The 14,223-nt window shown below is 39.8% G+C and overlaps 1 protein-coding gene across 1 annotated transcript; it reads right to left on the bottom strand.

Moving 5' to 3' along the window:
* Nucleotides 1-8,022: 8,022 nt before the first annotated feature.
* Nucleotides 8,023-13,881, bottom strand: LOC102218527 (serine/threonine-protein kinase SBK2-like). The gene is made up of 4 exons (XM_014468674.2): nucleotides 13,486-13,881; nucleotides 11,123-11,270; nucleotides 10,591-10,793; nucleotides 8,023-9,066 (listed from the first exon to the last, which is right to left on the bottom strand). The coding sequence occupies exons 1-4, from the start codon at nucleotides 13,489-13,491 to the stop codon at nucleotides 8,278-8,280; spliced, it is 1,146 nt and encodes a 381-aa protein (XP_014324160.1). The 5' UTR covers nucleotides 13,492-13,881; the 3' UTR covers nucleotides 8,023-8,277.
* Between the last annotated feature and the right edge of the window lie 342 nt (nucleotides 13,882-14,223).

Below are 14,223 nucleotides of genomic sequence, written 5' to 3'. Positions count from 1 at the left end.
GATCCACAATATAGAGACTTATATTCATCAAGTAGCTGAAGTTTTTTTTTAGCTGTCAGGATTACACAATGTTTTTGTATAAAAATAAATACAAAAACCATGGTATATTTCCTATCCCGTGGTATTATGTGGGGATTGAAAGTACCAAATACTTGTGGGTGGATGTTGCCTATTTTTGTGATACTTTGCACAAACAGTAGGTGGCGTAATGCACATTTAAAATATATCTTGCTTTAAGGGCTAGTCCATTCATGTTCAGTAGTCTTGCAACTTCCATCTTTACTGTATCTTTGAAAGGAAAAACAAGAAATGAAAAAGGTTTCACATGTATGTTCACACTATAATCATTTCAGTTTTCAAACCGAGTTCACGTCAGATTTGGCAAGTAGAGAAATCTCACAAACCTGACATGTGTGCCTTGGTTTCTGCTGAAGTTGAAATTGTTAATTTCTTTTCTCTTTTTTTAAGTGAGTTGTATCTCATGATTAAGGATGTTCCATAAATTTGAACAGAATACCAGTTTACTACTGATAGACCCAGTCAAGAAAATGCGCTAAGTGATAACCTGTTTTGTTTTGTTGAATTTAGCTATCTGAAATATTCCACAGCCTCTGTGATATCATCTTCAGTGTTGCTATTTGCTTAGAAAGGAAGTCTTGTCATATAAATGAATCACTTGCGTTGCTTATGATTTATGCCTGCTGTATATTTTACATGTGAATTAGGACCAAGGGTGTAACTTTCAGCACTCATATGCATCAGAACATAATACAATACTTTTGCCATGATGTCACCATCTTCCTGTTTTTTTCATACTTCCAATCATCACCTGAACATCTGGGAATTAAATTATTTATGCACAGTGTATGAGGGATGTCAGGGGGTTAAATTATTAGCTGAATTAATTAAAAAAAATAATAAAAAATGGGTTGACCAGCTGTCATTTGGAGCCTCTCCAAGCATCGGGAATGCGGAGTTGTATTAAATCTTCATCAGCGCAGATTAAGTGCCGGCATAGTTTAGCATGACAGTAAGACACAGTACTGCTAGCCTGCCAAAAACATTAAAGTAGCACAATGTTGTAGTAGAACTCTGTCTTCAACATGTCAAATAAATTGTAAGTAAGTAAAATTTATTTATCTAATAACAGACAGTAAAATCACAAAATGCTTCACAAAGACAAAAGTAAAATCAAGAATATAAAAGAATATTGTGGCAGCTTGTATGAGCAAAAGGTCAAATTACCAGGACATGCTATTTTCTTAAAACTTTTATAAAATATATGTTTTTTTAATTGTTAAAACTGTCACTATGTGGTGACGGTGTGGTATAAGAGAAAAAAAATCAAGCTTCTCCGCCTTCTCCCAGTCCTCCCAGTGCTAATTTCAGGAATACACAGCTTAATCAGTAACAACCAATCAGGAGGAGGGTTAGCGTTGTCAGTCCTCCTTGTATACAAGCTGCTCACACCCTCACCTTTTCTCTTTGCTGCGCTACTGCCAGTGACAGAGCCTGCCATGAATGTTCAGGATAGTCCGCATACACATCGATGTTGGCGAATAAACAGTTTTTCTGTAACGGTAAATTGTTTCTCCACTATTAGCACGTGAAGCAGAGCTGCAAGATTGATTGACAACACTAAGACTTTCCTCCTAACTCTGATTGGTTGTTTCTGACCAGGAGCTCCTCCTAATAATAACAGCATTAGGAAGAGGTGGAGAAGTTAGACTTGTTTTCACCGATTATCTGTCATTTATACTGCCATGACATAGTAACAATTTTAACAACTATGCAAAAATCATATGTTTTATAAAAGTTACATGGCAGTAAAGTACAGCTTTAAAGCCATGTATCTTTGTAGGATGTTTTAATGTGAGGTAGGCACACAAGTGTGACTGAGGTCTAAACATTTGGATAACTGCCAGTCTCATATTCCTGTAAGAAACATTTAATAAAAATTAATGTAAACAGTTGAGTTTGAACTGAAACTTTTAATTGTGTTAGTTGTGTAGCAGTGTGACAACCATGCTTTCAATCAGTCCAATGAAATGTGACGAGAACCGTAGCTGAAGCACAGATGCAACTGTCACGGGAACATGTTCTCCTCCTCTTGATCTGTGCAGGGTGTGTTTTCATGTTGATGCAAGTCAAGCCAAGAATTTCAAACAGCAAAGATCATATTTGATCACTTATTCCAATTACAGTTCAGTTATATCATTTTTATCACCCTTACTTATTTCTGTTCGTAGGTTTGGCATGTTGTTCTTTAAAACACTGGTGGAAATGACACCATGCTTATACTGCATTTCTAGATGGTTTCTGATCCATCATAAGCCGTGATAAGTTTCTCTGTCACCAGCTCGAGCCTCCTGGTACGTCCTCTTCTTGAGTGTACAAGTAATCATGGTATGATGACGCGCAAAAGGCATCCGTAGAGCGGCGGCAGTGGTAGGGATATGTTGGTTTTATCTGCAGAGCTTGGCATTCATACCATTTGAAATATTTCGCATTTTATCACGTAACATCCACAAGCTTGAATATATTTTATACGGGTCCTGTGTCATATATCAACAGAGGATAGCTCAGAACTGAGTGAAAGGAAAAGTGTGGTGTTCGTTTTTTATTTGCTCGCCTGCATCAACAATTTGTAGAAACTACATTTGCTGCAATTACCTCTGCAAGTCTGTTAGAATACCTACCAGATTTTCAGATCCAGAGACAGATTATTTGCTGTGCATTCTTCTTTCCAAAATAGCTGAAGCACAGTTAGATTGGATGATGGTCTATTTTAAAATCTTAATTAAATCATTGCAACTTACAAATACGCTTTGATGTAAACCACTTGTTTAGATCAGACTGAATTTTTAGTGGTGTTCTCGTACTGGAAGGTGAACCTCTGGCCCAGTCTCAAGTTGTTAGCAGTCTCTTTCAAGTTTTTCTTCAGGTTTTCTTCCAGGATTGGCATCTATTTAGTTTTCCCAGTGCAAGGCTAGTTTTCTTGGCCACCATGTCATCATCGGTGGCAATGCTAACTAGCCTTAACATTCATGGGAGGCTCGTTTCTCGTGAACCAGCCGTAGTGTAGCAAAGAGCAAAGGGAGGATGTGAGTAGAGTTCACAAGTGTGATTGACAGCACTAAGACTCTCCTCCTGGTTCTGACTGGTTGATTCATTTTTTGTCTCATGCTACCATACTGTATGAGGACATATTGGCAGTTTTAGTAACCATGTAAAAAACATTTTGTTCATAAAAGTTACACATTGCAGCTTTAACAAGAGAAAACTTATCATGATTGCAGGTAAAACAGGTCACAAAAGTTCTGGCACGGGCTGAGCAATGGACATAACAAGGAAAACGAAGCAAGGAACCAGTGGAGAACAATGAGAACCAAGAAACTTATAAATGATGGAGAAGTGAACTTGAAAAAGCAACTAGACGGATCAATCAGAGGAAAATGAAAACAGCTGAAGGAGAGTGTGTGCAGAAAGGAATCAGAAGATAGTGGACAGGAGTGAAGGGGAGGAAACAGCAGACTGAACTGAGGGAAGGTGAATAATAAATACAAAGAGCTGAACTGGGACAAGAAAAGGTAAAGAGAAAGAGAAAAAATAAAACTGTTCAAAGAGAAAATAAATCCAAAAGGCCAAAACACAAAACTAACAAATAAATAAAGTGACACAAGAAGATTAACTGGCATGAAAAGAGTAAATACATAAATGATCAACACCAAAACAGGAATGAAACCATGTTTGGTGTTTCATTCAAACACCAAACATGGTTTCAGAAATGAAATAGTAATTGTTGCAATTACTATTGCAAGAACACATTATCAGTAGGGTAAAACTAACCGACGGTCAGTGGATGAACAATCCAACGCTTGGTGAATTCTGCTTCACAATGATAGGAAGAGCCAACATCGAAGGATCAAAAAGCGACGTCGCTATGAACGCTTGGCCGCCACAAGCCAGTTATCCCTGTGGTAACTTTTCTGTCTGGAAATTTTAAAAGGCAGTTGGTTGGATAGTTTTTTTATTTTATTTTAGGGCACCAAATAAAGAGTTGAATATTGATGTATAAATTATTTTTCTTTCTCCTAACAATTGCAAGCTTTTTGTTATCTTTGTCTCATAAAATCCACATAAGATTCATGGACGTTTAAGGTTGCAAAGTGATATAATGTGAGACAGTTTATTGTTTTCTAACAAAGTGTAGCTACACATGTAAAATAAGCTGTTCTTTAAGCTTTTCAGGCGTCAATTCATACAATAATGAAAGTGAGTGTAAGGAACATAGTTTCTGACCTTCTGTCTCAGAAACCCGGGTACAGTTGCTGCGGGACGGAAACCTGATCTGTTTGGCTTCTGTGGAATCGACCAATATAAATATTGCCACGCATACCCCTGAAGTTTGGACGACGTCGCTGTCACTGGCTACTGCTCTGGCTGCTTGGCTCAAGGCGAACACACTCATCATCCCCTTGACATATTGGGGCTACGCTGAATCTGGGGACAGCCTGTGGGGGGGCTCTAACAAGGTCGACCGGGTGAGCCCGATGACAACTTGACAGATGGGGCCGACTAAGCAAAAGGAAGGTTGAATAGAGGCAGGTGGGGTAGATCGGATCGACATGCCAGTCCACTCAAGGCACTTCCACGTGAGAAACAAAAAGAGCTGAGATGGGCCGAAGAAAGAGACGAGTAAATAGGGCAGGTGGGACAGCTAGGATGGATAAAACATGCATACCAGATTGTAAACAGCAGATAATTTCCCTACTTGTTTATTAGTTGGAAGGCATGTCAGGATGCTCGCCAGTGCTGCATGCAACTCAACCTGCCTCTTTCTCACCCTGACACACGCCTTACTTCCTCCTCCTCTCTTCTGTAGTCCTGACATTTAATTTACTTTAGTGAGGTGCAGGAGTTCTGGTAAACAAACCCAGAAATTATTCATAGCTGTTATTCTCTGCACTTGACTGATAATTGAGTAGTTTTCCAGTTGCATTTCTAGTTTTGGGTCACAATCAGGTGGGTGACAAAGAAAGTTCCTGATATTTTTCCTACACCTACTGAAATCCTGTTTTGCTGCTCTCCGTGTGTCATTTTTATAAGAGGTTCATATGAGATTCTTTTTGCCAAAATATGCTTCATTTTTGACAATTTTCTGGCAATTTTTATTTGTATCCACTCTACTGTTCTGAATGTTTAAATATCTAAAGTACTGCCATCTAAAATAAGCAAAGCATGGTTAAATTATTTACATAAATTCATTAAAAGCTCAAGAGCCTAAAAAGTATGAACTTTTACGATTAAGTGTTCCTCACACCAGTACCATGAGATCATAGTCCTGTTGACATTACAAAAATAAATGCGAGTGTCTTTGGTATCCTGTTAAGACTGTGTGTCCCTCATATTTGCGGACCTGAAAGGACATCCAAAAGTAAACCAAGCCACCTCTGCCCAACATGGGATTTTTGTTAGAGCTCCAGCAGTCCGAGTGTCTTGCTGTCCCTGTTTCTCCTGTTTTCCTAATCCCAGGTACTGTCTGTCCTGCTGGCGTTCCAGCAGATTTGCACCTCGATCAGCATCTTTGCGTTGGCTCTCTGCAGCCTCTGTGGCTGACAGCATGTGTTTCCACTCGTCAGGCCTTGCTCCTCCTTTTACTCCACAACTGTGTCACACGAGCCTCGTTCCTCCTCTGTTTTCTCAGAAAACAGAGTATCTGTTACAGTGACCGTCGATTTGGGAGGTGCATAGCACCGCAAACATACACCCAACTGTTAACTTGGTCACATTTTGTTATGTTGTAAACAGAATATTTTTTCATATAATTTGTGGAATTTCATGAGCTACAAAGTGGTATGTATTTTATTCCAGTTGTGGACTGGAATAAAAATGGTTTTATTAAGAAAAAAACTGAAAGTGTGGCATGCTTTCTGTATTCAACTCCTTTATTCTGATAACGCTAAATAAACTCCATTGCAACCTATCTATCATCTGTCATTTGAAGTACAATACACTGACATCTGTGGCTGAATCATCACAAAATGTGTAAAGATCAGCTAATGCACTGTTTTCAATATTCACTCTGCACTTTACAGACAGAGCTGCAGAGATTGAAGGAATGAGAGGAAGACAATACGCAGAAAGAAGGTCAGAGGCAAAATGTAAGAAACATCAAAAATCTGTGTAAGAAAGAAAAAAATCTGCATAAGATCTGGAAGTTAAAGCATAAGAGAGGTCAAGGGTAATGATTTCAGTATTCTACCAGATTGTGTTGCCGCAAGCTTCTGGACGCCAAGAAGGCCTCGCTTCTGTATTTGCAGGCCTGCAGTAGTGCAGATAGTCAGAGAAGTGATGATGTGCACACCGTGTGAATGGATGGGCCTGAGATCTATTTATAAAGCCATCTGGAATGGCCCTTAGCAGGAGTTAGCAGACCTCATTGGCACACACACTGCACATTAACAGTTCCTACTAGCAGGGAACCACTCCAAACTGAAATGGTGATATTATTCACATTGCTTAATGGAATGTAAGGCTAAATTTAATTCAGTTCCTTCTAAAGCTGTTAATCGTTTATTGTATTTAGTGCCAAAATCATGTGGAATTGCAGCTAATATTAAAGCATGGTTAATGTGGGGTTTGCAAGAGTGCAAGAAATTTAATTTCTGAGTCTAAATGTTAGGATTTTAACCGGCCTATCTGTATTTATCACTATTTTTTATAGCAAAATGTCAAGAATGTGGAGTTTAAAATGAGGGAGTTTAAGCTTTGAAATTAATTGAAATAAGTAGCTTGGCTCTTTGTTTACAGCTAGCTATGAATCACATTAGCAGCACACAGATTTGGATGAAGAGCAAGATGGTAATAATATCATGCTGTATTGTTCACTCCAATTTTAGATGTGCCTTTGCTGTTGAGCTGCACCTGTTGCTCCATCAAATCCAAGATTTCACCAGCCTCCACCGATGTGCAGTTTGTAGAAACTAGGTTTTATGTTTTATCCATAGACAGTACGTGCAAATATATATTTGATTCATTTATTGACCCGTAGCCTGAAGATTAAATGTTAACACTGCTGTAGAAATGCTGAATTGTAGAAAAATGGTCCTAGGTTTGAATCCCAATCAAGGCTTTTCCGTGGGAAGCTTGCATGTGTTCCTTCTGCAGAGTTCTTAGTCACTCCTAAGTCTCCCAAGCTTACTTATAACATCAAACCTATTCACATTTTGTCAGGTTGCAACTATAGATCAAGGTTTTTTATTGGGAAATGAACCAGCAGACCAACAAACAGTAGTGCACATTCTGGAAATGGAGTCAGTTGTTTATAAAACCACCTTTTTATTGTATTTAGTCTTTTAGGCACCAGGTTTGTGTATCTATAGATTGAAATTGTTGTTTTTTGCAAAAGGGCTCAAATTGAGTCATATTGGAGGGAAATCATCTGTGAACATCAATTTAAAGTCTTCTCATATATTTTTATATCTTAACTTTGACTAGGCCATTCCAACAAATCAATATGCTTTGATCTACTCTGTCCCACTGCAACTCTCTATTCCCAAAATGTGCTTGTACTCAATGCTTTAGCTCATCAACTCCGGCCAGCTTCCCTGAAGAGAATTGTTTCCACAGCATGATGCAGCCACCGTCATGAGTTATAGTGAAACCGTATGTTGCGTTGGGCAACATGAGGTCTAATCTGTGAAAAAACAAAATGTTTTGCATATTGAGATAAAAATGCAATATTCTGATCTCCTCTAACCAGAAGAGCTGGCGTGTTCACTGCATGTTTGTGTGAAGTACTAAGAGGATTTTTGTAGGTTTTTTTAAATCTGTTAAAGATTAGTGGCATGCTCTACAAATACTTTTTTTATTGACAGACTCCCCTACCTGAGCGGTGGATCTCTGCATCTCCTCAAGACCTACTCTGTGCCTCTTGGCTGCTTCTTTGAATAACCCCACTGTGCAAAGTTTTGCTGAGTATGTAAAATGTGGTGGCTTATGATAAATGTTGAGACCATGAAAGGTTAAAGAGATTCTTGAAGAATTATTTTATTAAAACACTTTCACCAGAACTGTTTGTATGCAACACAAAAGAGATGATCATCTGGCCAAATTCGAATCCTTCCTATGCAATTCATTCATAAGAACACACACAAAACAAACCAACAATATACTGTATATAGCAGTGAAAGTGAAACCTGGATGAAGGATATTTACAGACATATGTAAAAAGCAGCACCTTATACATTTGAATTGCAGCATTATCTACAAAACTCATCTCTCTCCTCTACCTTCTCTGAGGAGCTCTTCCTCCACACCTCCTTTTTCTCTTATACTCCTGGCCTCCTTCTCAGCCTCCTCCTTCCTCCTCTGCTCCTCTCTCGCAGTCTCCATGAGCCACGGCCCACCCAAGTAGCTGAGGATCTCCTCCGGGCTCCCTCTCTGTTTGGGGTCGGGATGAAGAAGCTCCTTTAAAAGAGTCATCACTAGAGGGCTGAGGCCCTCAAACTGCGAGGGAGGAGGGTTGCTTTTCTGCTTCTGCTCCATGATTTGGTAACTGTCAGCCTCCTGAATACACCCTGTTTTGTCCTCGTTTTTTTCAGCCTCACGGTCAAACCACGCCTTGTATTTACGGTAGCCAGGGTCGTCGTGCGTGCTCTCCTCCCAGGGGAAGCAGCCGGTCAGCAGGCAGTAGACGAGCACACCGAGGGCCCAGCTGTCAATGGAGGGCTGCACTGTTATCCAGATGTCCTCCAGCTCCAGCTCCACCTCTTCCATCTCCATCCCCTCCCCAAGCCTCCTCTCCATCTCTTTCTCAAGCGCCTTTTCCGGTTCGACCTCAGGGGTGCAGAACGGAGACTCGTACCAAACGGCTCGGACCTTGGTGCCGACAGCTCGGGTCAGGCCAAAGTCACCCAGTTTGACCCAGCGACAGGATCTGTCACACAGGAAGATGTTCTCTGGTTTGATGTCGCGGTGAACGAACCCCAGGGAGTGAAGATATGTGACAGCGCCACTCAGCTGGGACATCACCCTCTGGACGCAGTCCTCGTCCACCCCGACCTAAAGCACACAGAACGTCCTGATCATCCACTCTGTAAAATCTAATTAGCTCACCTTACTTGAAAAAATTATGCAAACTCGTTGCCTTACAAAAAAATAAACATAAGATTAATGAGTAAGAAAATCTAATTTATTTTAAGTAAGCAGTACTAAATCAAGTAATTCAACTGATGGGGGGAAAAAACTTGTCCTCTCTCTTGTTAATCACAATTACGGTGTTATTGGCTCTCGTGACCTTCATTTGAGAGGGGTCAGATAGGAAAGTGTGTAATGAGAGAGAGGGAAGCCATGAGCCAAGGGTCATCAGGCCGGGAATCGAACCTGTGACGGCCATGTCAAGGACTAAGGCCTCCTTATGTGGGTTGTGCTTTACCCCTGCACCACCACAACACTCTGTCCTACTTCACAGAATTGCTAATTACATCAAATATTTGAAATACACAATAAATACAAAAGATACATAATTCTGGCTCCAGAAAGGAAAAGAAAACCTCAATAAAGCATTTACATTGGTCTTGGATACATGTACTATTGAGTCTGAGTACTTTCCAATAAGGAAAAAAAGATCCACAATTATCAAAAACTTACTTTTACTAAATGAATCCAGCTCAAGTAGAGTGAGTTAGAAAAACCACAAATTCCAAGTAACTTACTAATAGTGAGTGTTAATAGAAATTTGATAACAACTGATTTGAGTCAACTTACTATTTTCAAATAAATAAAATTTTGCATTTACAGTGTACACTGTAAAGCATTTGAAGGTGGTTTAACTTGAAACTGACATTAAACCTCAGTTAAATGATTGTATTTCCACTATGTTATTTTGGGATCTGATGATTACTCTAACAGATTTTACACATTATACTTTTTCCAGCTCTGTCATTGGCAACTGAGTAACATAATCTACACCGCCCAGACCGAAGGGGACAGATAGCTGTCCAGTGCAAATAAGACAGGGTTAAAAGATTTCAGCTGCATGAGACTAGAGCCATAAAATGACCAAAAAAAAGTAACCTTGAAAGCCTCTCTGATTAGTTTTAGTTTGATTCTCACTATTCTTCCAAATGAGAACCATACCATTCCGCTCATATGGAGTTTTTCTTCTTAGTATTTTGGCAAAACATGGACCTTTCTCCTCATGGGTGAACGATAGTGATCTGACAAGTCTTGGAGCTCCTCAGCAGCGCCTTGCTGAGAATCAGATCTACGTCACTACAACAGCCGGTGATGCTCTTGGAAATCCCTGCTCACGTAAAGCAAGCTGTCCTTTGTCTTATCTGCTCTCTGCTGTGTTACTGGCAGAGGCACAAACACAGAAATAGGTGTACTGGGGGTATCTTATCAGGCCTGTCTCAAGTTTTTACTGGCATAATAAAGAGCTCAGAGCGAGTGGATCAGCAGAGAAACAGCTGATGTGCGTCGTAACCATCACAGCTCCTGTATATCTGCCTTGCAGATGTTTTGAAAATATGGATTTTTATGATGTGCTTTTGCATGTCTATATTTTCTGGGCTTCAAACTGACCTCTGACACAACAACGCTGTAGAGATCCCCATACAGACAGGCTTGCTGGGCAAAAACATAGTAGGACGGCGTGGAGAAGAAGATGCCGAGGGCCCTGGTCAGAGAGGGATGGGTGCAGTAAGCGAGGGAGAGGTTGTATTCCCGCAGGAAAGAGGTGAGTGAGGTGGACTTCCGCGGGAAGAACTTCAGAGCCATTGGAGTTCCTAGTGGGAATTAAAGCAATGTTGAAGATTTTTAATTGAAGTGGACTATTTAAAACCTGTCATCATTTATGCAGCGCAAGTGCTGCCCATCGCTGACACTGTTAACAAATATAATCCCCCCCCTCAGAGCAAATTTGCTTCACGGCTTTGCTCCAGCTGCTGCAACTCTATCCGGAGGAATGCTTTCAGAGCCATTCATTACAGTTACAGAAGCACTAAAGATTAAATGAACTCCAGCAAAGGCTGACCAAACACACATACTGTCTTAATTAGAGAGAAAACAACCCCCCTGCATCCTGTACTTCACACTCTTACAGTCATTCACTGACCTCTCTTCCTGTGCAATGCTAGCATGACCTTTCCATACGATCCCTCTCCCAGGAGCTTCAGCACCTGAAAGTGCTTCGACACCTTCAGACTGGGCAGGGACTGTGCTGACAGGAAACATAGCTCGTCGAGTTCCTTGGCTGCCTCGGCCTGGAAGGTTGCATGCAAACAGACACACAAATCCAGATTCTGTGACAGAGCTGTGAGAGGGTGAGGATTTGATTCTGTAGCATCCAGAGAAATTAGATCTACAGTTTGATCAGCATTTGATGATAGACAGCGTAAGAAAAATGAAGTGCGACTCCACGGCTGCACATTCTTGAGCACGGCATGAATCTGCAACACGACAAGACCTGGAAAACATAAGTCTCATGTGTCTTATTGATTGCAAAATGAAATTCTTTTTCATTTCTCTGGTTGCAGGCTAGAAAATCCATGACTAGCACCTGGCAGAAAGATTAATGGAACGTATTGTGCTATTTTACTTTCTGCTAATCTAGTTTGATCTTCCCTGATGTTTACAATAGGTAAGACTAATTCCTGTCATGTCTCTTTGGGACAATCAGACCATTTGGCTCTGTCATTCAGCCGCTATGTCCATCATCAGTCTTTGTCTCATCCCCAGTGATTTCCTTTGAAGTAGAGCCTCTACAAAACATAAACCGGGTGTCAACAGCTTAGAAATCCAGCTTAACACAAAATATGAGGTGATCAAAGGTGGCTGGCATGTTTTTACTTCTGACCTTTCACATGTTGTGTAACCAAGCGACGGATATCAAATACACCGTTGCCTATATAGCTGTGGAAATAATTATCGCCCAGGTTTCAATCAGTAAGTCCTGCTTTAGCTCAATCAGAGCAATGAAAGTGGCTACATAAGAAGGTCAGCTGATGCATAATGACACTGAAGGTTTGCTTTGTAATTTCTGAGGAACTGTTCAAAATAAGTTGCTGTGCACAGCAAAAGTATTGATTATTGAAGTTTTTCAACATTAGAACCACAGACTTTTCTGTATCTTAAAATTGGGATTTTACACAAACGAATATTAATATGAATTAGTAGAAAACGAGCACATGGTTTTCAATTTCTCCTTTTTTATTCAAGTAGAAATGTCCCTATTTACTCTGATGCTTCTAGATAACCTTAAATAAACTTTCAGAAGTCACTTGGATAGTAAATAAGGTCCACCTGTGTATCGAGGTTATGGGGAATGACTGTGAATTTTTTTTTCAAGTCGTTCTCTGGATTCTCAATTGGATTTAGGTCTGAACTTGGAGTCACTCTAACACATAAATCAGCTTCAATTGTAGCTCTAGTTGTATGTTCAGGGTTATTGTCCTTCTTAAAGGGGAACATAAGTCCTTTTCCTTATTGTGAGGAGCCTCGTCTATCTTTCCGTCAACTTTAACCAGCTGCCATGCTCAATCACTTCAAATATCCATTAAAATACACAGAGGTTTGAAGTTGTAATGTGTCGAAATATAGAAAAGTTCAAGTAAAACTTTTACACGAAACTGTATATCAGCTTTTTGTTACTTCAGAAACAAATGAATAGATCAGATGTAAAGCTTCAACCAGTTTGAGACACTAATATTGCCTTGATGTGATCAATTGTGTCAAGAGTTATGCATCTCCTGAATGTTTTTCAGACCTTCAAGATGTTATAAAAACAATACTTTTACAACTTACTAATGGTTAGAAAGGAAAATATAAAACAGATTCATGCGTCTTAACTTTAAACAAGAATTTCGGATTGCGTTCATACATTAATTATTAATTCATATATTTAAACGGGTTTAGGATTAAACTGTTCTTGAATACGTATCAATTTTAGATCATTTTCATACTATAAATATGGGTTGCAGCTGTCTGCTTATTACATTAATCATTTGCTCTTTATTTCTCTTATAGCAATAAAACAGAGTTGGTCTGTAACTTTTTGGTTAATTTAAAGTAGATCAAACTTTAGTTTGCAGATAATTTTGCTTTTTTATCTCAGCTGGTGCAGAATCAGTATAGAGTTTTATCAAGAGCACTTCATTAATTATTAAATGTTCCGTATTTGTCACCAATTAACAAGTGCTAAAGGATTTTAATACCAGTCGTGACTGAGCTAATTCTTTTAACACTATTGAAGGAGGCATTAAAGATCTAAAGCCTCTAGCTGGAACATTAAAATACTTTCTGCAATAACTAGCAATCAGAGCAACGCCTGCATGCTGTCTTAGTGTACAGCTGCAAAATCACTCTGCACAATTAACATGCATAGCAAAACACACATATATGCAAAATGTCTAATCTTTTATTAGCATTAGTGCTCACACAGTTTGACACAAACAGACAAGAACAATATTTAATACTTACTGTCATTTCTGGTTCTCTGTTCAGGTTCTCTGTTCAGTTTGTCTCGACTATTTTCATCATCAAAACGAGACTTTTCTAACCTCTGTGTTCAATGCTGGAAATATGTAGTACATCTGCTGCTAAACTGATATATAAACTGGAATTAAAGCTTGTATTTTAGGCTTAGCTCTGTTGATCCACGCAGCTGCCTTGCAGATACGCTCTTAGATGTTTATGGAAACCCAGATATTGGCCGTGTGCATCTCCCCTGGGGATATACACACTCCTCTCTCTCTTTTCCCACTCCTGTGTCAAGACTCCCCCCCTGCACACTTTCTCTCTTGTGTTGTTCTGGCAAACATGCGACAACCAGCTACAAAGTATTTCAAACGTTTCCTTCACAGTCCCTACCAGCCCCCTCTTTCCCCCCACAGTCACTGCGTTGCACTGATTTTACTGGATCCAACATCTTGAAGACCGTCTCCCATTTTCCTTCATTCCAGCTGTCACTCACGTTGTGCCCTTCTGCACCCTGCCCCTCCTCCTTTATTTCCACGTCTCTTTACAGCCTTGTCAGTAACTGTGTGTCAGTGAAATTCCCCATGCTGTCTAGGATTCCTGTTATAAGCAGTGGGTATGCTGGAATGGCTGGAAGAGGCCATCAAGCTAGTTCTCGGATTCCTGAATAATTACTGGGATTATTTTACAATATGTAAACCTCTTTATTGCCTATTAGAGTAATCACTATTGATCATTTTC

This window comes from Xiphophorus maculatus, chromosome 3 (assembly GCF_002775205.1).
Source record: "Xiphophorus maculatus strain JP 163 A chromosome 3, X_maculatus-5.0-male, whole genome shotgun sequence".
NCBI lineage: Eukaryota > Metazoa > Chordata > Actinopteri > Cyprinodontiformes > Poeciliidae > Xiphophorus > Xiphophorus maculatus.
The sequence above is the reverse complement of the archived record's forward strand: the minus strand, read 5'-3'. Positions and strand labels throughout refer to the sequence as shown.